At 44.3% G+C, this 23,670-nt stretch overlaps 1 protein-coding gene across 2 annotated transcripts in view; it reads right to left on the bottom strand.

Annotated features, from left to right (window-relative positions):
• Window positions 1-23,670, bottom strand: part of PANK1 (pantothenate kinase 1) — a 30,570-nt gene that overhangs the window by 3,324 nt on the left and 3,576 nt on the right. For both annotated transcript variants that reach the window (XM_077350328.1, XM_077350329.1), the window contains exons 2-6: window positions 9,151-9,503; window positions 7,071-7,324; window positions 4,788-4,964; window positions 3,659-3,782; window positions 23-148 (exon numbers count right to left, since the gene is read on the bottom strand). In XM_077350328.1, the coding sequence (XP_077206443.1) occupies window positions 23-148; window positions 3,659-3,782; window positions 4,788-4,964; window positions 7,071-7,324; window positions 9,151-9,503 (1,034 nt within the window). The remainder of the gene's footprint in view (window positions 1-22; window positions 149-3,658; window positions 3,783-4,787; window positions 4,965-7,070; window positions 7,325-9,150; window positions 9,504-23,670) is intronic.

The following is a 23,670-nucleotide window of genomic DNA, read 5'->3' as shown; positions in this document are numbered from 1 at the left end:
CTGCTTTTCTAACAGCATTTACCTCATGTTCCAAAAAGAGAGCTTTGAGTTGTCCCTTTGACCAGTAATCCATGGCGTAGGCCAGTACCTTCATGGAGACCATGTTGATTCTCAGAAAGTTCCCAACAAACACCACCCTGTCAATGTTCTGCAAAATTTAAGGGAAACAAGGGGGGGGATACTTTCAATGACATGTCATTTTCAAATCACAACTTCTACTGAATTTTGAGAGGTCATTCTACTGCACAACCTGAAAACATTGACCAGGAAACTACATAACCTTATTTCAAAAGGATAATACCTACAACCAGAAAGCCATTTTGCGGGTGATATTATGAAGAAGCTCCTTTCTGCCACTGCTGCAGTGCTGTGTTGTGGGAAGTGTCATTATATTCATTTTTACAAGCAAGAATAACAGCACTTGGGGAGTTTTCTAAGGAAAAAAAAGCAAAGCAGCCCTGATGACAACCACCTTGTAGGAAGTCCCCTGCATTTAGTCTTACTGGCCACTGTGTCAATCACAGCACATCACTACAACCAAACAGTGAGGAAAAAATGCACAGCTTCTTGTAAACATGGTGTGGGGTATGTTTTGCAACATCCTCTGAACTAAGTCAAATAGGGGGGTCGAATTGGCCTCAACCAGAACCAGGGTTTGCTTGGCCCCAGCTCCGGCGCGGTGGCATACTCTGCCACAAGAGATCAGAGCCCCGCAGGACCCAGGGGTAGTCAAATTGTAGCCCTCCAGATGTCAATGGACTACAATTCCCATGAGCCCCTGCCAGCAAACGCAGGAGGGCCACAGTTTGACTACCCCTGCCTTAGACAGTTCCGCAGGACCTGTAAAGCAGTGCTCTTCCGCCAGGCCTATATGGCTGAGGCCTACAGCCGCCGACTCCTCCACCTGTAGCCACCAGGCTATATTCCTCAATGAGGGTCACATTAAGTGGACCCCCCTTCCCGTAAAAGACTGTTATAAAGGGCAACAGTATCGGCATGATTCTGAAATGTTTTAAACAGCATTTAATCAAGTTTACATTTTATTTGTATTTTTTTAGGCAGTTTATGTGTTTCACACTGGAATCTGCCCCGAGTCTTTTTGAGAAAGGGCAGAATAAAAGTCGAAATAGAAGTAAAATAAAAATAGGTAAGTGGAACTGCTTCCCAGAAAGCATGCACACGCCTTGGCTACAGGTCTTCAGATTTACAGAAGCAGTTCTGCCCAGTTAAAAAAAGCTTCTGCCTTGCCACTGGCAATCAAGTGGCTGTTTTTACACGTCACTACAAGCCATTACATTTCACCATACCAGTACTCTGGAGTAACGCTGATACAAGCACTTGTCTCCAAATGCACCTGTATTAAGTCCAACCCTGTGCATCTCTGATCTGCACCTCCAGGCTTCTTCTCAAGTATAAATTACACTCTTCAACACAACATCAGGACCAGCTTTCTGTGTGTGATGAAGATGCCCTTGAAAGGATGCTTCAGGCATGCTCAGGAGCTTTGACACTGAGGAAGCAAAGAGGCCTATTCTCCAGATTCATACCAAGTACTTTTGGCAGTTTGTATTTCTGCCGAGAAGCTCTGTACAGAAAAGGCACCAAACCTCAGGCGTTTCAGAGTCGTCTGTGGTCCACTTTTTATGACATAGACCAAGAAGAGGACATCCTTGTTATGCTTTTATGCTTCCAGAGATGTAGAATTAGGCGAAAGTGTTTGGCTGACACCCATCAGTGTTTTAGCATGCCTGAACCACTTTAGAAACAATGTGATTCAAAAGTGTTCAAGATCACATTATTTATAGCCGTAAGAGCTATGTTCTGCAATTTGAGACTCAAAGCTGGCAGTCTAATTATCACCCTTGAGGTTGGTGACTACGTAAAGCACCAACTCTCTTTATAAAAAATAAATAAATCTGCAAGTTATTTTGGTCCAGAGATCTCCAAGTGCCAATATGATAAGGGCTAATTTTAAGCAGGCACCTTTGAATTCTACTTTTCTGGACAACACAAGCATATTTCTAGAAAAATCAGAGAATACCTTAAATTTAGGATTGATGTGGCACTTTTCCAAGTGCTTAAACACAATTATTTCAGCATTTATTTTTTACAACCACCGTGTGAAACAGACTGTATGGACTGTAAACAACCAATTGTGGCTGGACCCCTGCAATCGAGTGTAAATATTCCCCACAACACCACAGCCCATTTCTACCGGCAAAAGAAGAGCAGCTGTTTTTTTGTACTGCGCTTTTTACTAGCTTCCAAACACCTTTCCCTTCCTCTCCTCACAACAGACACCCTGTGAGACAAGTGAGGCTGATAGAACTCTGAGAGAATAGTGACTAGCCCAAGTCACCCAACTTGCTGCACATGGAGGAGGAGCAGGGAATCAAACTCAGTTCTCCAGATTACAGGCCGCCTCTCTTAACCACTACACCAAGCTGGCTCTCTGGGTAATAACAGGTGTTGCTACTGCCACTATACTGAAAACCCTACTAATGCATGTTCTCACTAGCCTTTCACATCAAGCAATAAAAAAGTCATCCCCTTTCCAAAATATTGTCATGCTATCATTACAGGGGAGGAAGGCAGCCCTGTAAAGCATAACCTTGGAAGCTCAGCAAGGATGGGGGACCACTGACAAAGACTCCGCAGAAAAAGGCAATGGTACACCATCACACGTGCCTTGAAAGCCCTTGCTTCAGTCAATGTAAGTCAGCTGTGACTTGGTGGTATTGGCACATGCCGATCCCCTTGTGTTCAGGCCAAAGCTTTGCTGCTCGCAGTGGTTAGCTCTCTCTGCTTTGATAGCCCTGTACAATGCTGCTTGACCTCCATGCCACAAGGCAACACTGTAAAGAAGCTGAAAGCAAAGAGAAGGGCGACCAGAGACTACAGAGACCTCCAGCCTAGTCAAAGACATTTGCTGATGAGCGTTTCAAGACCGTCTCGATCACAAAAGCACGGAAACAAGTTAGGCCGCAATACAGAAAAAGCGGTTCAAACTGATTTTTAAAAGAAAATGGTTACATTTTTGTCTCGCCCTTTCCACCAAACTCAGCAAGCTGGAATGAGATCTTATGGTTTCCACCAAATATTCAGGGGTAATCAAACTGCAGCCCTCCAGATATCCATGGACTACAATTCCCATGAGCCCAGCTGGCGTTTGCTGGCAGGGGCTCATGGGAACTGTAGTCCATGGACATCTGGAGGGCTGCAGTTTGACTACCCCTGCATTAGGGTCTTTGGCCCCAAGGTGTTGCTGTTTGGGGTGTTCAGAGGAAGAAAGTAGCAAGAAAAGTGGGAAAGAGTAACTCAAAATAATCTGCCATCATTCAAAGAAAAGCCTGTGGCCAAAGCATCATTTGATAGCCAGGTGAGCTACTGCAAAAGGTCCTGAACACCTTTTGACCATTAATACCCCTGAAACATTTTTCAGATTTTGAGGAGTTCCAGGCTGGAGTGTGGCTAAGTCCATTAAGGCGAGGTACAGAAGAAGGCCGGGGAGCCCCGGGAGGGGGGGGGAGGTCCCATGTCCCATGGGGTCCTGGTTGGGAATCCATAGTCTACAGGGATCAAACATGTAAGCCATAGATGCAAGAACTTCTGAAATCACAACAGCTTTCAAAGCTTACCAACACACGCATACCCTTACCTCGTTCAGCGCACACATCCGAGCGATAGAGCCGATGTTGTTGGTGATGGTGACCAAAGTGGCTCGTGCCAGGTCCTCTTTACTGATGGAGTCCCGCTTCTCTTTGCTCATCATGTGGCCAAAGCTGCAGGACAGAACTAGGGGATGTCATCTTTCTTACATTTTTCATAAAGGCCAATGTTTCAAGATACATATTTTTTAAATAGTTAGTCTGGGACATATATCACTAAGGGATGCAGGGTAAAAGATGAGCACATAAATTTAGCAAACCAGTAAGTGCTGCTTACCCACATGGAGGTAGGATTCCTTTCTTAAATAGCGTGGTTATATTTTAAGTTGAAAGCTTTGTCTTTGTTGCATTGAGAATATTTGCCCGTGAGCAAACAACAAGTCGCCAACCATGTTTCCTGTTGTGGGCATAGCTTTTGATAAACCCATAAAGTTGGACTTGCAATCAATTATGACAACACATGTAAAGTGGTTGGGATTGACCAATTCACTTGTAGAAAAGGTGGTTGTTATACCCTGCTTTTCACTGCCTGAAGAAGAGTTGGTTCTTATAAGCCTCTTTTCTCTACCCAAAGGAGTCTCAAAGTGGCTTACATTCGCCTTCCCTTCCTCTTCCCACAACAGACAAGTGAGGCTTAGGGAACGTTGACAGGGTTGCTAGGTCGCAACAGCACTATCAGGGCTGTGAGGAGCCCAAGGTCACCCACTGGCTGCATGTGGAAGAATGGAGAATCAAACCGGCTCACCAGATTAGAAGCCGTTGCTCTTAACCACTACACCATGCTGGCTTGTAGCATTTCTGCTTTCAGAATATTTGCCCATCGTCTGATATTTCCTTGGTTCTCTCTTTCAACAGGCATTGATTTAGTGTATTTTCTCTCTTGTGCACCCAACTACATTCAACCGTACATCTCAAGCCACAACGCATTTGTTAGTCCTGAAGGCACCATAGGGGGCAGCACTGCTTTCACTGCATAAGATTAACACGGCTTCAGTATAGTTACCCATAATGGGCAGCAGGATCCAAGGTGAACAGTGGGATTAGATGAGTACCATAGTGCAAAGCCTATCCGTATATAGCAACATGCACATAACCTCCACATGACCCACTGATATGTACCTTGATGCTACAGCAGACCCTTGGAGGCCAAACCGTTCATAGTCTCCTCCATAAATGTCTTTCACCAGTTTATCAACGTTGGTGCTGTCTCCTTTGGCTGCCATTTCTAGAGCTTCTTCGAAGGTCTCACAGCCGGTCAGCAAACAACACAGTCCCAGGAATGTACCACCACCAAGACTGGAGAAGGAGAAGAACCATTTCAGCCACCACATTGTCCAAGTTCCTACAAACTTATTCTCTATGCAAGCCTCTAATATCTTCCTCCAGACCATAACTCCACTATGTATGGATAAGCTGGGGGGGGGGGAAGAGATTTTGATAATAGCTGCTGTGATCAGAAAATTTGCTACTGAAGCTATCCTGAAGAGATGTCCTACTAACAATAAAATTAATTTTACCACTAATACTGCCTTCTGAGAAATTCCTCTATGAACGCTTAATGCACATGGATTCAGCCTGTCTGATCCTTCTTAATTCTCTTAATGTGTAGCCAGGGATAGTCAAACTGCAGCCCTCCAGATGTCCATGGACTACAATTCCCATGAGCCCCTGCCAGCGAACGCTCATGGGAGCTCAAGGGGCTCATGGAAATTGTAGTCCATGGACATCTGGAGGGCCGCAGTCTGACTACCCCTGGTGCAGGCATATAGTACGCAACAGGTTAAATCCTCGCCTGTTTTGCTGTCCAACTCTCCGTAGCCAACAGCAAACAAACATTCACCAGCTTGTTTGCTAAAAGGACACATCTAGGCAAGAAAGAACTGGAAGAGGAATCAACTGATCATCAGCTTGCTGAAACCGAAGGAGGTGCTGCCAGGTGGGTCAATAGTGTTAGGACCCCAAACACCACCATTCGCTATAAGCATCAAGTTTCTTTAAATTCCTTTTTGGAATTGTGCTGCCAAAATGGATTCAAAGGAGGCAGAAGCAATGCTTGTTCCTAAAAAAGAGGGCTTCCGGATTCAAGCAAGTGTGGAACGAGCTGGCCTCTGTTTTGGAGGAAAGCCTGTTCCTTAATTCTAAAAGTGCAATGACAAAGGCTGAGGTTGATCAGTTTGGAAGAGGGAAATGCTCAGTGCATGCTCAGAAGTACTTATTTGCTGCTTTGCAGAAGGGGTATGTCCAAGGATGCTGAAATAACATAATTCAAGGAGGAGGGGCAGGGGCTCCAAGGCCAACAGAACCTGCAGGAGATTCGGTTTGCTCTTCCTGTGCTACTTTACATACTAGTACTTATACCCATCTTCTAAACCGGTTTCACAAGCCATTAAGACAAAAGGTAATCCGTGGGACAGTTCCTGGTTGTTTGGCGCCTTTCCCTTTTGGGTACTGAAAACTAATAAAGGTTTTTTACTGGTTAAAAAAAAACAAACACTTCCTTGGCTTGCGCAGACATGCTTGTAAGTTTTTGATGAGAGGGTTCTAGATGTATTTCAGATCATAAAAATAAGGTGAAGCAGCAAGAGTTGCTGACACTGCTAAGCACACACAGAGGCAGTCTTCATTTTGTAACTGCAGAGGGTTTTTTTAAAAACAACAACTCTACCTAGCTTTGTTGACTGAACTTTGAGGCATGAAATGAAAGAGACTTCTGTTTTACCTGCTGGCCACAAAGCTTCTCTGCTCCCTAGGACCCATCCACCACCACGCCTATGATGCTCAATACTGCTGAAAACAGACTTTGGATGAAATCCTGGCTCAGCCACCCCTCTAAGCCAAGTCGGATGCCCTCTTTGAGGAGAAGGAGACTTCCTCTTCTTCTTGCCAGATAAGGCATTTCCTCGGGCTGGAAGAAGCTTCTTCAGTAAGTGGAAAGACATGCTTTTTATCCCTTATTTCAGGGCCTCCTTTTTATAGCTTCACATATGTCGGTAGGAAGGAGCAAGAAAAGCATTTATGTTTCAATATCCCTCACCTCCATGACCGACTTGAAACATCTCATCTAGATAAACTGACATTCCATTTCAGGGGAAAAAAGAAAAGACAAAGTGTTTTTTTATGCCTTGTTTGTCACTACCCAAAGAGGAGCTCCGAAGCGGCTTACAAACACCTTTCCCTTCTTCCCCCCACAACAGACACCCTGTGAGGTAGGTGGGGGCTAAGAGAGACCTATAGCAGAACAGTCTGAAGAAAACCATGACTAGTCTAAGGTCACCCAGCTGGCTACATGGGGAGGAGTGGGGAATCAAACCCGACTCGCCAAATTAGAGTCTGCCGTTCTTAACCGCTACACCACGCTGGCTCTCCTCAGACAGAGTTGACCTCCTCAGACAATGTATTCACCTGGTCCCCGTCACTCTCTTGTAGTTATCCTTGGAATACACTGCTAAAATGCTGACTCCGGAGCCTATGTTAACCAGCAACATAGGATATGGGTTATCAAGGCAGTAAGGTTTCTTCTGGCACCGTTCAGGATCTGCGGGATTTTCGAAGTAATAGCACTCTGGCTGGCCGTTGAATCCCACGGAGTCCACGTAAAGCAGGCCCTGGATCAAGCAGTCCAATTCATCCAGCTTATGAAGTTGCAAGTCAGCAATCTGCCAAGAGAAGTTAATAAGTGAACACCTTCTGATGCACCATCAAAACTGATGGAAGGGTCGAAAGGTTTCTCTCAAGTACTTTGTACTGTTGGGCTTACACAATGGGTCACAGCTGAAGTAATTTTTAAACAGGCTTTGGTTGTCAACAAGCCCAGATTCACCACATGCTACCCACTGAAGCTTTGGGCCTCACGGAAGAGATCTCGCTCCAAGAGAGGCATGTATACAAGATGGGAACCCGCTGATCCGGCGGTGTGCACCCAACTTGCTTTTGCCTCTTGCAAACTGGGTTTCTAATGGTTTCAAAAACTTACCCAAAAGTTGCTTTGACTAGAAGCAAAAACGGTGCTTGCCCATACCATGGGAACCCCCTCTGGATTCCTTTTAAATGAACAGCTCACTCTAGGTTTAAGCACAACTACAAAGTCGGAGCCTTGCTAATAGGACATCATTCAATTACCCTCCTATAAACTCGAGGCAGAACTTCACAGCTGAATTAAAAATTTATGAATGGCCTCGGGCTGAAATACGGCCTGGGGACAATTTATGTCAATCCCCAAAGAATAAAAGGCTCGCCGATGGAGGCTCGCCGATGATAAGATTCCTTTTACAGGAGATACAGCCATCAGGCAGCAGTGTAAAAAAACCTGCCGGTTCTCATAAACGGTCGAGCTGTTTGCAAACACTAGTTATTTAACACAGTGGCCCAGTTCAGAATTCTGCAAAACTTCCAAATAGGAAGACCGGTGGGAAAGGCAGGCAGTATCACCTCTGCCCAATACCTCCCCAGAAAAGAGGCCTTTAATAATCTATAGGTCTGGGGATGTGTTCTGCCCTTACATACCTCAACTGCCTGCTCCTACTTTCCCATGGTTGCATTCATGCATATAAATCTGCAACCAAAAGGCATAATAAGGGAAATTCTTGGATCTGAGATCCTGAGCAGCATTTCTGCAAGTACAAGGACTTCTAATCATGGGGTGAAATTTTCTTACCTCTTCCCTTTGGCTGTAGCCCAGATGTTGTTCCTGAACTCCCCTGTCCTCAAGGAGCCCTGTTTCAGGGGACATTTGGGGCTGCAGTGGGAGTGGGAGGGGAGAAAGCTCTGCAGGCAGAAGTCCTTGAGCCCACGGCTATACCACTCTAGAGCTAAGCCTGAACTTCTAGATCAGCCATTCTCAACAAGGGTTATATGACTTTTTTTTTTGGGGGGGGGGGGAGGCCTGACACCTTTGAGGGGGGCCAGAGACTGAAAAATGTGGGAAGAGTATCCCGAAGGGTTTAGGGGGAGCCTGGTAACTGAACCAATGTCATGCGTGACATCATTAATTGCTATCAAGTTCAACCTTTTTCCAGGGAAAGAAAAAGAAATCATATTTGGTTGATTGCAGATTCAGCAAGGCCATTTCTTGACAAAATCCAGGAACAGAATTGATATCGCAATAAGAGGTGACCTTCAACCATCATTGGAGCCAGTTTGGAGCCCAGTATCATGAAACTTGCAGAAAAGCACTAAGCCCAAGGATCACATTCAGCCTGATAGATATTTAAACTTAAAATTCATAGTCTTGTAAAAGGTCCCCCCCCCCCCAGTATGTTGGAATGGCAAGCCCACCAACCCCTTCGCCCAAGAGAAAAAGGTGTTTCTGGTGGGCCCTTATAATCAACAATTGCCTAAGCTTAAAAGCAGGCCAGAAGTGACAAAAAGACTTAAGTTTGGCGGAAAAAAACACTCTCCTGTATTTGATTTGGTACTACTATTGCCCGAGCGGGGGAGGCAGGCGGATACTTCTTAATCAAAAACATATGAAATTCCTACATACCGTAAGAAAATCTTCCTCAAACTTGTACGCTCCACCTCCTGTGGCACAAAGCGTGGTGTGCAAGCTTGAGAAGTTCTTTTCACTGCCCATCTGTATGAACCTGTGCATGGCACAGCTTGGAAAACGGATGAAGTGAAGATTCCCTTTGCGTCCACACATAGTCAAGTTTTTCAGTTCAAGGTGGACATCTCGGATCCCAGTTTTGCCATAGGCTGTGTTGGAAGTCAAATACTTCCTAATGCTTTTCAGGTTTTCCACTTCCTCCTGTTCCTCTTCAGCCGTAATGTCTTTTGGTTCAAAGTAGACCAGTTTGACGAGCGTCCCACCAATATCCATGCCAAACCATGGGAATGCTAGGGAGGGGCAAAAAAGAAGAAGAGGTAGTCATGGCATGCTGAAAGCAAGTTATTCAAGACAGTTCTGGAAACTTAGTGGAAACAAGTAATTAAGATCATCTGCCCAAAACCAGCTCAAGGGACATGAGACTGGCCTCAACCAGGGCCTTTTCAGCCTTGGACTTGGCCTGCTGGAACACCCCGCCACAAGAGATCAGGGCCCTGCGGGACCCCAACCATTTCCGCAGGGCCTGCAAGGCAGAGCTGTCCCGCCAGGCCTATGGTTGAGTTTCTGATGGACCATCAAGAAAGGCTAGCCTCACTACTGCAAACTGAGAGAAGAGCTGCCCCTCTATAGAACTGACCTCCCCCAATCTGAACTAGCTAGAGGCTATCAAAACAGAATGCTTTGAGGAACATTCAGAAAGAGCAGGTTATAAAAATAAGTCCATGAATTCAGTTTACTGCAGTAGCAAACTGAAAGAGTTTTTAAGCAGAAGTCCAAAGGTGAATTTCAGTGCAATCTTGGGGGTGAAAGTGCACAGGGAGCTGACTTGGTGCTATGCCTTTATCTCTCTGAAACATGCCAGCATATATCGAGTGGTTCTCCCTGGCAACACAGAACTCCAGCTGGCAAGAAAAGGGAGCCATCGCAGACCACTTCACCATGTATCAGTAAGTGTCATTTGGACGGCTGCAGCATGCCCCTCAGGAGGGTTCCCTGGCAAAGGGAGCTCCCCGTGAGTAAAATTGCAGGCACTGCTAGGGCCCTGCAAGCACAGCTGTGGCAGACACAACATCTGTTCCGTTTGCTATCACTGCTCATGTTTCTGTCTAGCATCTGCAAAGATGGCAATTCAACAGGGAGGTCTCAAAAGATGACTGGCACAAAATCCTGGCCACTCTGCTTAGTCAACAGTTCCAGCCCAGCTTCTCAAGCATTCTCCCTCGGTCAGTCTTCTGGCCAGCTAGTCCGCCTCACTCGGATGCATACAGAGCCTGGGACAGCTGAGAAGAGCAGTTGGCTTTTTGTACCCCACCTTTTACTACCAGAAGGAGTCAAAACAGCTTACAATTGCCTAGCCTTCCTCTCCCCAAAACAAGACACCCTGTGAAGTAGATGAACTCTGAGAGAACTGTGACTGGCCCAAGGTCACCCTGCTGGCTGCATGTGAAGGAGGAATGGGGAATCAAACCTGGTTCTCCAGATTAGAGGCTGCCACTCTTAACCACTACAGCATGCTAGCTCTCAAATCACTAAAAGCATGGGAGGACTGAGTTGGTCAGACATGGCATCCACTCGTGGCAGCACACTTCTTGCGTGCTCTTTGGCCACAAACATGGCAGCCGCAACAACCAATACTGGCAATTGCATTCACTAGCACATGTCCAACAACAATCTAAAACTTTAAGGACCAGGGGAAGCGATTTCAGTTGATTCCCCCTTGTACTGCAGGCCCACACTGTGGTACACAAATCCTTAAGCAATTCAGCCAGCTACAAAGCAGAGGAGGCCATTCAGTGGAAAATGCACCCTGTCTTAAGAAAACTTGTGGAAGATCACAGGGTCATTCTTTCTCATTCTAACCCTCATTTTGAGGATTAGCAGAGGACTGGGGAATGATGTAAGCCATCAGGGGGGAAATATGAGTCTAAACATCTAAATGACAATATGTTACCTCCTAAAGCACTACGTTCTTCCGTGGTGCCAGGGAGGCCATGGCAGGTAGGGTTTTTCTGAGAAATGGCCTAGATGCTGACGAGAAAACAATGGATGTGTTTCAACTGAGCAGAGATCTGTGTTCTGGAGAGCAGCCCACTCATTCAGTTCAAAAATAGCAGTGCCCAGCAATCACGGTTGCTGCCTGGTGAAACATTTGTCCTTATTTCACCACCACGACTCAGACATGTATAAAGTGCCTCTCAGACTTCCTCACATCTTGCATAAATCTTGACTATGAAATCCCATCTGTAGTCTGATCACGTTATTAGAATTGCTGAAATGGAGCCCAAGGGAAGGGAAAGGACAAAGCAGCAACGCTTCCTGGGTTGATCTCTTCTACTGACCCCACCCCCACTTTTTGCAAAACAACGCTCCAAAAATAGTTCCTCTCCTCCTATTTTTGGCCTTGACACAACTGGTGCAAGGGAGTGAAGAAGAGGCCTGCCTCAACAACTTCCTCCCCATTTAACAAGGAAATGCATTTTAGCTCCCTGTCCCAAAGTGAAAATCAAAAACCCTCAGCATTCCATGGTCAGTTTTAATTGCCGGTTTCCCATAGTACTTACAGATGTCAATGGAGCTGAAATACATTTGATTCGACACCAGGAAATGTTAATGTGGATAATTCGCAACTTCAGTTGCTGCTTCCAAGGAACAGTCATGCAGTGAGTATAAAGCCAAAAAAGGTTTTTAGCACCAGTCTAAATGCCCCATGAAGCATTGTTATGCCACAGTTGTACTTGCTAGGCTGTGGGGATCCTGACATGCAGATGCCACACACACACACACACACACAAGCACATATGGGGTAAGGGAGGGTTTTTAAGGAACATTTTCACTGGTTTGCAGTTTGTTTCAAGATTCAGAAGTGCTAGTGTTTAAGGAACCACCACTTTCCACTTGAACAAGTCCATCAGTTAAAACCATCACGGTTTTTGGGAAGTGAGCCAAGCATTTAGCAGAGACATGTCCTTCTCTGTGGTGGCATCAGAGCTCTGGAAATCTGCCCAGGATCAGTATTCACGTTTGTCTCATCTAATGGTTAAATCTGGTTGTTTTCAACCGTGCCCTTCCAGGATCATTTTTATCCTGTCCCTCTTCCAGGGAAATCAAGGGAGGTCCTACCCACCTCACAGGATCCTGTCAGGCACCTGAGGCTGAGAGAAGGCAAACAGCACAAGGTCACCCAGTGAGCTTCATAAGCAAGAATCTGGATCTCCCATACCCTAGTCTAGCAACTCTACCACACACTGACGCTCTGCTACTTCCATTTGCGATCCGGACAAGCCTTGTCATGTTCTCTCATGCGTTTAACACTAATTAAAATGCTTTAAGAGGGATTTAGCTGCAGTTATGTTTTCTTCACCATAACGTCTTGGGTTTATTGGCGGATTATGTTTTTATTGGCTTTGTGTCTTTTTATTATTTTATCTCGAAGATGCCTTGATGGCTGTTATGTCCAAACATAGGAAATAAGTTCTCTCAAGGAATAAAGGCTATATATACATAGCACCAACATAAATACTTTTCAGTGGCCTCAGTGGGGTGGGGTGGGGTGGGGCACCTGTACCATAAAGCTGTTGAAGCGGAATATCGTCCCTTCCTTGTTAGAAAGGTGCTACCTTTCTGAACAACATGAAAGCGATCACAGAGCGGCATCTCCTCTTTCCTTAGGGAAGAAATCAGCATGTTCTGGGAGAAAGAAACAGAGTTATCGCCACTTCAGGCAAATCACTTTATCTGGGCCGAATCTACCTACAAAAACTGTTGTGTAGGCAGATTCAGGTGGCTAGCCGTGTTGTCCTGACGCAGCAGAACAAAGTTTGAAGCCAGTGCTATCATAAAAACCAACAAAATTTTATTAAAGGTAAAAGTTTCTGTCAGATAGCTATATGGCACTTGGTCAACACACCTGCAATTTCTTCAAGCCTGTTTCATTTGTCAGCAGTAGAAAACTGCACTTATTTATTTAGATTTTTATACCACCCTTCCCTACGGTTCTGGGCGGTTGCATGGAAGAAACCAAACTGCATATAATATGCTGCATATCCAAAACGTTAACTATCTCACCTTAAAGACTGTGAATTATCTTGTCTTTCCATCATAGTAATCTTTCCATCATAGTAATCTATTACCACTTCGCATTGTCCCTTGACTTGGAATCAGGTTTTTAATGTGCTTGTTTACAACACAAAAAACCCCCGCAAGACTCCAAACTCCTACACACCATACATTTTAAACTCGGTAAGTAATTAAAAGATGAAAGACTAAACCTTCATCCCAGACCACATGATGGCCAAAGACCCAGCCATGGGGGGTTAAACAGAATCTGTATTATGAGCTCTGAAAGCTCATTAAAAGTGCCAACACAGTTTCTTGCCAGAGGTTTTTCATAGTGCTGGACTGTATTTATACTCCCTTATTATTTCCCACAAACCCTCTGCCTGCTATTGCCCCACGGACCCCCCCCCTCTTAAAAACTTCTCTGTAGATATTTCCCTCACCCTAAAGAATCCACACTGACCTGCTGAAGAATGCATCTGGCTACAGCATCAGGAGAGGTCATTTGGCTGACCAGTCCGTTCAATATCTTTGAGGTGCCATGGCATTTAAACCAAACTACCTCACTGTTCTCACGAAAAGGAAATGCACTCTGCACTGTTAAAGTCCCAGTTTCTCAAAAGAAGAAGAACCCCAGTACTGTAGATGCCAAAGTCTGCTCAACAGGAGACTAATCTACAAATCACAAAGAAATGCCAAAAATACCAAAGTGCAATGCTCTGAAACGGGATACATAATGTTTCAAATTAAATGTCATGTTTCTAAAAAATAATATCCTCACAGAAGACTTGAGGCCAATACAGATAATAGTCTAGGGCAGGGGTAGTCAACCTGTGGTCTTCCAGATGTCCATGGACTACAATTCCCATGAGCCCCAGACAGCAACCGCTGGCAGGGGCTCATGGGAACTGTAGTCCATGGACATCTGGAGGACCACAGGTTGACTTCCCCTGGTCTAGGGCACCCAATATTAGCCACTATTATGTGACATAATAGAGGAAAGCTTAGCCACATTACAGACTTATACAAATCCAAGTTTTAAAGCTACAAAGAACTCTAACTACAAGCTTTGTCAAGACAGCTACAGATTCACACTCCTGGACTGCTGTACAAACCTAACAATTTGAGAATGGCACAGAAAGCACAGCCAACTTACAGCAGATGGAAGAGATCTGTAGGCAATGGATATTGACCAGAGTTAACATGTCACCCATAAATCAGTGACACCAAATAACCGCGATTGCTCATCAAATGCCAATACAGTTTAAAGGTACATTCTAATATGTAGAAATCTATAGCCACAGTCCAAAGACCTGCCTTGGAGGATGGCAGGGGAAATGAGCGCCCGGGAACTTCAGTATCTCTCTCCCACCCCCCCCCCCACACCTTGGATTGTAAACAGTGTGAGTGGAGCATTTCGAAAAGCACAGCATCTGTTTATTAAGACAGGCAAGATTAGGAAAAGTGCAGGGCATTCATTGGCTGGGCTGGAAAAGGTAAACAAAGTCACCCTGTGCACACCCTGAACCTGCTTGCCACAAGCTGTGAGGGCTCAACAGGAATTCCCACAATCGTAGTCTCTGGTCGCAAATGACATTACATCACGTATACGTTGAGCAAACAGAAAATCTGTACTCTATTAAAAAAACAATCAAACTAGAAAGATGAAGACCACTTCCGTCCTAAGCAGACTGACTCCACCCATTGACTTCAATCTGTTTAGAGTGAAGTAGCTCTTATCAGGATCGTATGGGGGGAAAAGTCTGGTTTTGAACATACTGTACAGCTGAAACCTCAGGCACCACGGTGCTACGTGTGTACGTCCACTAACATACATCTTCCCCAAAGCAAGGAGCCAATCCTGGCTCTGCTCCACCACCACTGATTGTGCAAGGCAGAGGCTTAGCTCAGGATTTTGTAACCCTTCTTATAACTGCGTCCCCCTGGTCACCTTCCTCACCATACTTTTTGCACGTGTCCACAGGGTCAACACAAGAATGTACCAGAATGTTTCCTGAAGATGTGGTGGTGACACAAGGGGAGCAGGGCCACAGTTCATGCCTGTGAAATCCACTGCTTCGCTCACGGCTTCTCTAATGGCTGCATGCACATTACTGTTTTGTTGTACATTGTTTTTGATGTGCCATTCTCTAGGGTTCATTACACCATTCACATGTATGTTCTTCCTGCATTGTCTCCATGTGTGTAATATACTTTGAGTCACAGTGAGAAAGGTGATGTTCAAAAAAATAAATAAATAAAAGGGTAAGCATCTTGCCCTACTCTTCTCAAGAAACTGGAAAGGTGTGCTTTGGTCCTTCTACCAGGAAAACACAGCTCCCCCTGCCAGCCCAGTCTCTCCTCTGAGAACAATGGGGACACAAAGCACAGGTGACATAGTTCCCCCCCCCCGCCCCTTCTTACAGCATCCAGAGCTACATCCAAGGTTTTGTTCAGATAGCCCTTGACTTCATTGATGGCTGCTACACTGTACATAGGACTTCTGCTCCTCAGATGACTTGTGCTTCCTCTCTCTCTCTTTACCCAATTCCTCTTTTGAATATCTGGAGTACATTTCAGCTGGCTTGCTAAAACAATCAGAAACAAACATTAGTACTTTTTTAAAGTGCTCAATTCCACTATGACGCTTGAAGTGCTCAATTCCACTTGAAGCATAACAGAATGTCAACAGGGGAAAGAAAATCACATGATCAAATCATCAAGGGTACATAACCTTCAAAATCAGATGATACTGAAGTTTATTAACACAGAGGGTTGCCAACTCCAGACCTGGAAATACCTGGAGATTTTGAAGCTGGAGCCTAAAGAAGGCAGGACTTGGGGAGGAACTTCAACCAGGTAAAATGCCAGAGTGTCCAAATTCCAAAGCAGCCATTTCCTCCAGGTGAATTTATCTTTGTCACCTGGAAATCAGTTGTAATATTGGGAAATACTCAGCTATTACCTGGAGGTTGGCAGTCCTACACCTCACATGCACCTACTGCCTGGTTTAAGTGTGGTGGGTTAGTTGATCCTGATTGTTAAATAAGATATATTTCTCCACATTTGGGAGCTGAAGTCAGTGTAGTTATTACAGAGATTATTTACAGTGCAAATCGTAAACAGAGTTATTCCCTTCTAAACCCCACTGACTTCAATAGACTTAGAAGGGTGAAATACCATTTAGGATTCCACTGTCTGAGATCTACTTTTCCTGTGTGCTCCAGGCTCACCTCAGCATAGATTCAGTTTTAGGAAAGCTGCATTTTAACCCCCCCTCCCATACACACACACACACACACACACACACACACACACACACACAGGTTCATAAATTGTGGTTGGTAAATTCAAGTGTGTAGCTGTGTTGGTTTGAAGGTTGGTAAAGTGCACGCAAAAAGCCAGCAATTCATCAATTATTTAAGATGGGAAGCCAGCTCATCCCTTTCTGGAAGAACCTCTGGAATCTTACCCTAAAACCACTTTTAGCTTTTATGATACAAGGGCCAGATGAGCAAAGCAGTTTCTCATCTCTATTCTCATTCTCTATTCTGTTGCAAATCAACACAACAGAGCTTAGCCATACTGTGTTGTTGCTCGGTTATCAAAAATGATATTGCTAAACTTATTTACAGCCTGGGAATTACGGCAACCCACTAACTAGGCCTGAGCAAGCGGAAGGTATCTCAATGATTACAAAGATCAGATAACCTGACATATGCCAACAAGTGAACTATCTAGGGGAAGGTTCATTGATGGTTAATGCAAGAGTACCTTTAACACAGTTTCCAAGTTTATTCTAAATTGGACAGATCCAAATGGGTTTGCAAAATAGTTCCGCATTAAAAATAATTAAAAAAATTGTTAAACATTAAAAACCACCAAAAAACTATCAAATAAATAAACTGCTTCTTTTGCTAGACCTGAATGGTTAAGAATACAAAGCCAGTTTTGGATAGAGATTTATCATTCATTTTGATGCATAGATAACCAGAAATTGCTGGGCCTGGAATCAATTAATATGGGCTTCCAGGAGTCATGCAAGTACGGGAAGTGTTCTGGCCTGCGGAAGAATTCTTTGAAGTCAGTTTCAGTGCCGCATCTCTCCCACAGAGCCAGAGTTTTGTGTGTTTATTTATCCAATTAGATCTGAACCCGTGTTTACATGGGCATGGTATGGAAAAACAATGCTATCTGTTGCTTAAAATTAGGATTGCATAATATTATTGGGAGAGGGGGAGATTATACCAGTGCCTGCATTGCAATTACCTTTCACGTAACACCTGCTCCAGCACAGTTGCAAGGGAACACCCACACAACCCAAACTGGGAAATCAGAAACCATACCTCAGAAGTGGCATGTGCTTGTGAGGAGTGGTGGGGAATAGTTTTGCTTCAAGCAGGTTTAGGCTAGTACTTACCAATCTGACAACCAGTCAATAATGGCTGCCTCACACACTTGATTTCTGAACCTCTGACGACTTCCAGCAGCATACGAGAACCAAGCTCAGTACTGTGTGACAGAACGGCAATACTTCAATGGGTGCCAGCATGGTGCAGTGGTTCAGAGCAGAAGCCTGCAATCTGGAGTACTGGGTTTGATTTCCCACTCTTCCACATGCAGCCAGATGGGTGACCTTGAGCTAGTCAGAGTTCTCTGAGAGCTGTTCTTGCAGAGCAGTTCTATTAGAGCTCTCTCAGCCCCACCTACCCCATGGGGTATCTGTTGTGAGGAGAGGAAGGGAAAGGTGGTTTTGGGGATATAAAAAACAGCTCTTCCCTTCATAATGGCTCACACCACTGAAGTACACATTGGAGTGAATCAAACCCTATAGGATTCCAAAGACAGTTCACCATTGCTGTTGTTGTTTTAACTGTACTCTTAGAATGAGGGATTCTTTGACTGATCTCATAACCTTTCCCCTTCCCAGGAGCATGGGCCAGGCAACAACTTGCCAGTTATTTCTCCCAGTTTCCTTACTCGCCACTGGCCAACAAACAGTACCATCCTAAGCCAAGTTACCTCCTTCGGATGTCCATGGGCTGAGAAGGGCGTAACTCTGCTTAGGATAGCTCTGCAAATCGGTTTGAATAAAGACGTCTTACATGCATGGACTAAAGCAAGCCTATAGAGGCTGGGGAGGGACAAGACTGGAATTGGCACATGGATGCAACAACTGAGCCAACTCTTTCTAGTTAACGGTGCACAAACCAATGGAGGAATGCTGGGCACCGCAGGCTTTATGGATCAACACCAGAACCTTGAACTGAATTTTGGACACTGCAAAATCTCTTGGCAGCATACAGAATGGAGCAAAATAAGTAAACAGATCAACACCACCTCCCTGACAATGGAGAGGGAGAGAGAGAGAGATCTTTTGTTATTCTTATTATATTGTTATTTTTTATTGTTATTATTCATCTGACACAGCCATTGTTTTATGTATTGTGTTTGTTCTCTGTCCCATGTGAACCAGCCTGAGAGAAGAATTTGCTGTGATAAGCAAGGTACAGTTAGCAAGAAATGCATTTATGTACTATAACTCCACAAAGTGACTCAGGGTGGGAAAAAAATTAGAAGATATTGGTTCAAGTTTAACGCTCTATGCCTGAATGGAGACGGCCAACCTGATGAGGAAGAAGCTGTTCAGAGGATCAGTAAACTATCGTATCAAGCCAAACCAAAAATAATTAAGATTAAGTGTTAAAATCAGACTTCTACTTTTCCAACATCCTTTGAATAGTCTCACAAAGTACCTGTGTGGGGAAAACGTATTTTGTTTAGTTATTTATATATATATATATGTTTTCATAAGGTCCAATGCAAAGTTGCTACCTTATAATACAGAAAATTGTAGCTTTTTAGTGCTGGAATGGCCAAGTTGGTGGACAGGTGATTTTGTGTATAGCAAGGGTAGTCAACCTGTGGTCCTCCAGATGTTCATGGACTACAATTTCTATGAGCCCCTGCCAGCTGGCAGGGGCTCATGGGAATTGCAGTCCATGAACATCTGGAGGGCCACAGATTGACTACCCCTGGGCTTGACTCTGTATCTCTTTTTCCCCATAAGGTACTTTGTGGGGTGCCCAAAATACAGGGTTCCCCAAGTTATTTGCTTTAGCACTCAGCTCTTCAATGGTCCTCCACGTTGACAATACAGTGGAGATATTTCAGTGGGTTTAGACTGGAGACACTCTTCACAGGACTGCCTTATGAATTTTAAGAATTTAAAGGTGGGGGCACACCCATACTAGCTGCAGCCATGTAACATCACAGTCTACTTCTGGCTCTGATCTTTAAAGTCCTAAATGGTCTGGGACCATTGTACCTTCGGGACCACCTCTCCCACTATGACTCCCATAGGGCACTAAGGTCCAGTTAGCAAAATCTGCTCAGGGTCCCTGGCCCCAAGGAGATCAAACTAGCCTCAAAGAGGGACAAGGCCTGATGGGATGTTCTACCAAATGAGATCAGAGCCCTGCAGGACTTTCAACAATTGTGCAGGGCTTGCAAGACAGGGCTGTTCTGCTAGGCCTATGTTTGAAGCCAGAAGCAATATCAGAATATACATTCCAAAATAAATAATAATAAATAAAATAAATCAGGAGCAGACACTCTCTCTCTGTAGGATCTTTGCTGCCAGCAGAGCTGGGAACATTTTCCAGGAATCTGCAGGACAGGTGACTTGGCAAGGGTACAGGAAGAACGGGACTCCCTTTCCTTTACAGTCCCCCTCTCATTTTACTTATTGTAAAAGGAGCGTTGTATTATTTCCCTTGTTATATGCCTGGTGTAAACTGTAATAAAACTACTACTACTACTTATTGTAAAAGTATAGAAAGAACAAATAACTTTTTAAGTAAAGCATACAGGTGTCTCTGAGACTACATAGAGCATTTAAAAACCCCCAAGAATTCTGAATTAAAAACATAATTATTTCGTTATTGCTGACATGTACAGTAGTAATTTAATTTATTTATTCATTCAATTTTTATGCAGGGCTCAAGGCTGCAACATGATCTGAGATGAACCTCAGGGGATCCAAAGCCTCCCGTGTAAACCCAGCAATAAGGGTCAATATACTGATATCCTTGAACTTCTTCAAGATCACTTGGCATGGGCTGGCACTACTTCAGGAGTCCCTGTTTCCACACTGCCTTCCTGCCTGACATGCCCTTATTAGCAATGTTATGCATGTGTGAGGCTTGGCATCATAACTTGGCTAACCCGTTCCTTGCAATAAAAGTTCTGGTAATTACTTTCATGCCATGCAGAGCGTGAGTGTTCAAGAGAAAAACAGCTTCAAGGCTTGCAAAATCCTGACTTCATCAGGACCTTTCAGGACCAGGCTGCCCTCACACCACCAGCCCATTCAATGTACAAGGAGGCCCCTTTAAGTAAGGTGGCCAGATTTTAACATAGGTAAAGCGGGACACCATTGACCGTGGGGGGGGGGGGGTGTTCTTGATTAAAAATTTGGTCTATATGGAGCAACAAAAATGTTCATAGAACACATAGAACGCAAAAATATTGTAATATATACATTTTTACTTGCAACATACCGTAAGTACAATTTGCCAGGTGCCCCCAGATGTCCCTCCAAAAGTGGGATAATCTAGTCACCTTACCTTTAAGACATATAATGAACAAGCACCTTCAGATGCTCAGACTACCATACCAAACCAGAAAGGCAGGACTGTTTATCATTGCCCATCTTCTCTGTTTCATTGTGTTGTGCTATGCATATCTTTGCTTTAATGCATCAACATGCAGTAAACAGCAGAGGTATGCAAACTATGATAGGAAGGACTGCTCCAAAACATGATATCCCCACTCCAAGTCTAAGGATTTGATTATCTCTTCTATATTTCTAGCTGTTTTAAGAAGGCATGTAATGGATCGAAATGTGTATTTCCTTATTTTAAAGGATGGCGTGAAATCAAAGTGGTTTCAAATGGTTTATGTAAACCTAATAATTAAAAAAAAATCTGACATTCAAATACAGACTGGGGTTAATGAGATAAGCAAAGACCAATGGACCCAATCTTTTCATATCCATTTCACACAAGCACTAGACTAGCAGTGCCATTCTAGGCAAAGTTGTTGTTATGTGCGAAGTCGTGTCCGACCCATCGCGACCCCATGGACAACGATCCTCCAGGCCTTCCTGTCCTCTACCATTCCCCGGAGTCCATTTAAGTCTGCACCGACTGCTTCAGTGACTCCATCCATCCACCTCATTCTCTGTCGTCCCCTTCTTCTTTTGCCCTCGATCTCTCCCAGCATTAGGCTCTTCTCCAGGGAGTCCTTCCTTCTCATGAGGTGGCCAAAATATTTGAGTTTCATCTTCAGGATCTGGCCTTCTAAAGAGCAGTCAGGGCTGATCTCCTCGAGGACTGACCGGTTTGTTCGCCTTGCAGTCCAAGGGACTCGCAAGAGTCTTCTCCAGCACCAGAGTTCAAAAGCCTCAATTCTTTGACGCTCGGCCTTCCTTGTGGTCCAACTTTCGCAGCCATACATTGCAACTGGGAAGACCATAGCCTTGACTAAACGCACTTTTGTTGGCAGGGTGATGTCTCTGCTTTTTAGGATGCTGTCTAGATTTGCCATAGCTTTCCTCCCCAGGAGCAAGCGTCTTTTAATTTCTTTGCTGCAGTCCCCATCTGCAGTGATCTTGGAGCCCAGGAAAATAAAATCTGTCACTATCTCCATTTCTTCCCCTTCTATTTGCCAGGAATTGAGAGGGCCGGATGCCATGATCTTTGTTTTCTTGATGTTGAGTTTCAAGCCAACTTTTGCACTCTCCTCCTTCACCCGCATCAACAGGCTCTTTAGTTCCTCTTCACTTTCTGCCATTAGAGTGGTATCATCTGCATATCTGAGGTTGTTGATATTTCTCCCTGCAATCTTGATCCCAATTTGTGACTCCTCTAATCCCGCATTTCTCATGATGTGCTCTGCATATAAGTTAAATAGGCAAGGCGACAGTATACAACCTTGCCGAACTCCTTTCTCAATTTTGAACCAGTCAGTGATTCCATGTTCAGTTCTCACTGTTGCTTCTTGACCTGCATATAAATTTCTCAAGAGACAAATAAGATGCTCTGGTATTCCCATCTCTTTAAGAACTTGCCACAATTTGTTGTGCTCCACACAATCAAAGGCTTTAGCATAGTCAATGAAGCAGAAGTAGACGTTCTTCTGGTACTCCCTAGCTTTCTCCATGATCCAGCGTATGTTGGCAATTTGATCTCTAGTTCCTCTGCCTCTTCGAAATCCTGCCTGTACTTCTGGAAGTTCTCGGTCCACATATTGCTGGAGCCTAGCTTGTAGGATTTTGAGCATAACTTTGCTAGCATGAGAAATTAGTGCAATGGTGCGGTAGTTTGAACATTCTTTGGCATTGCCCTTCTTTGGGATTGGAATGTAAACTGACCTTTTCCAATCCTGTGGCCATTGTTGAGTTTTCCAAATTTGCTGGCATATTGAGTGTAGCACTTTTACTGCATCGTCCTTTAAGATTTTGAATAGTTCAACTGGAATGCTGTCACTACCACTAGCTTTATTGTTGCTCAGACTTCCTAAGGCCCATTTGACTTCACATTCCAGGATGTCTGGCTCCAGGTCAGTAACTACCCCATTGTGGTCATCAGGGATGTTAAGCTCGCTCTTGTATAGTTCTTCTGTATAATTTTGCCACCTTTGTTTGATCTCTTCTGCTTCTGTGAGGTCCCTACCATTTTGGTCCCTTATCATACCCATCTTTGCATGAAACGTTCTCTTCATATCTCCAATTTTCTTGAAAAGATCTCTGGTCCTCCCCATTCTATTGTTTTCTTCTATTTGTTTGCACTGTTCATTTAAGAAGGCATTCTTATCTCTTCTAGCTTTTCTCTGGAATTCTGCATTCAATTGGGTGTATCTTTCTCTTTCTCCCTTGCCTTTCACTTCCCTTCTCTCCTTAGCTATTTGTAAAGCTTCCTCAGACAGCCATTTTGATTTCTTGCATTTCTTTTTCTTTGGGATGGTTTTAGTTGCTACCTCTTGTACAATGTTGCGAACCTCCGTCCATAGTTCTTCAGGCACTCTGTCTATCAGATCTAATTCCTTAAATCTATTTGTCACCTCCACTGTGTATTCGTCGGGGATATGATTTAGTTCATACCTGAGTGGCCTAGTGCTTTTCCCTACTTTCTTCAATTTAAGCCTAAATTTTGCAACAAGAAGCTCATGATCTGAACCACAATCAGCTCCTGGTCTTGTTTTTATTGACTGGATAGAACTTTTCCATCTTTGGCTGCAGAGCACATAGTCAATCTGATTTCTGTGTTGACCGTCTGGTGATGTCCATGTGTAGAGTCGTCTCTTGGGTTGCTGGAAAAGAGTGTTTGCTATGACCAT

This window comes from Paroedura picta, chromosome 8 (assembly GCF_049243985.1).
Source record: "Paroedura picta isolate Pp20150507F chromosome 8, Ppicta_v3.0, whole genome shotgun sequence".
NCBI lineage: Eukaryota > Metazoa > Chordata > Lepidosauria > Squamata > Gekkonidae > Paroedura > Paroedura picta.
The sequence above is the reverse complement of the archived record's forward strand: the minus strand, read 5'-3'. Positions and strand labels throughout refer to the sequence as shown.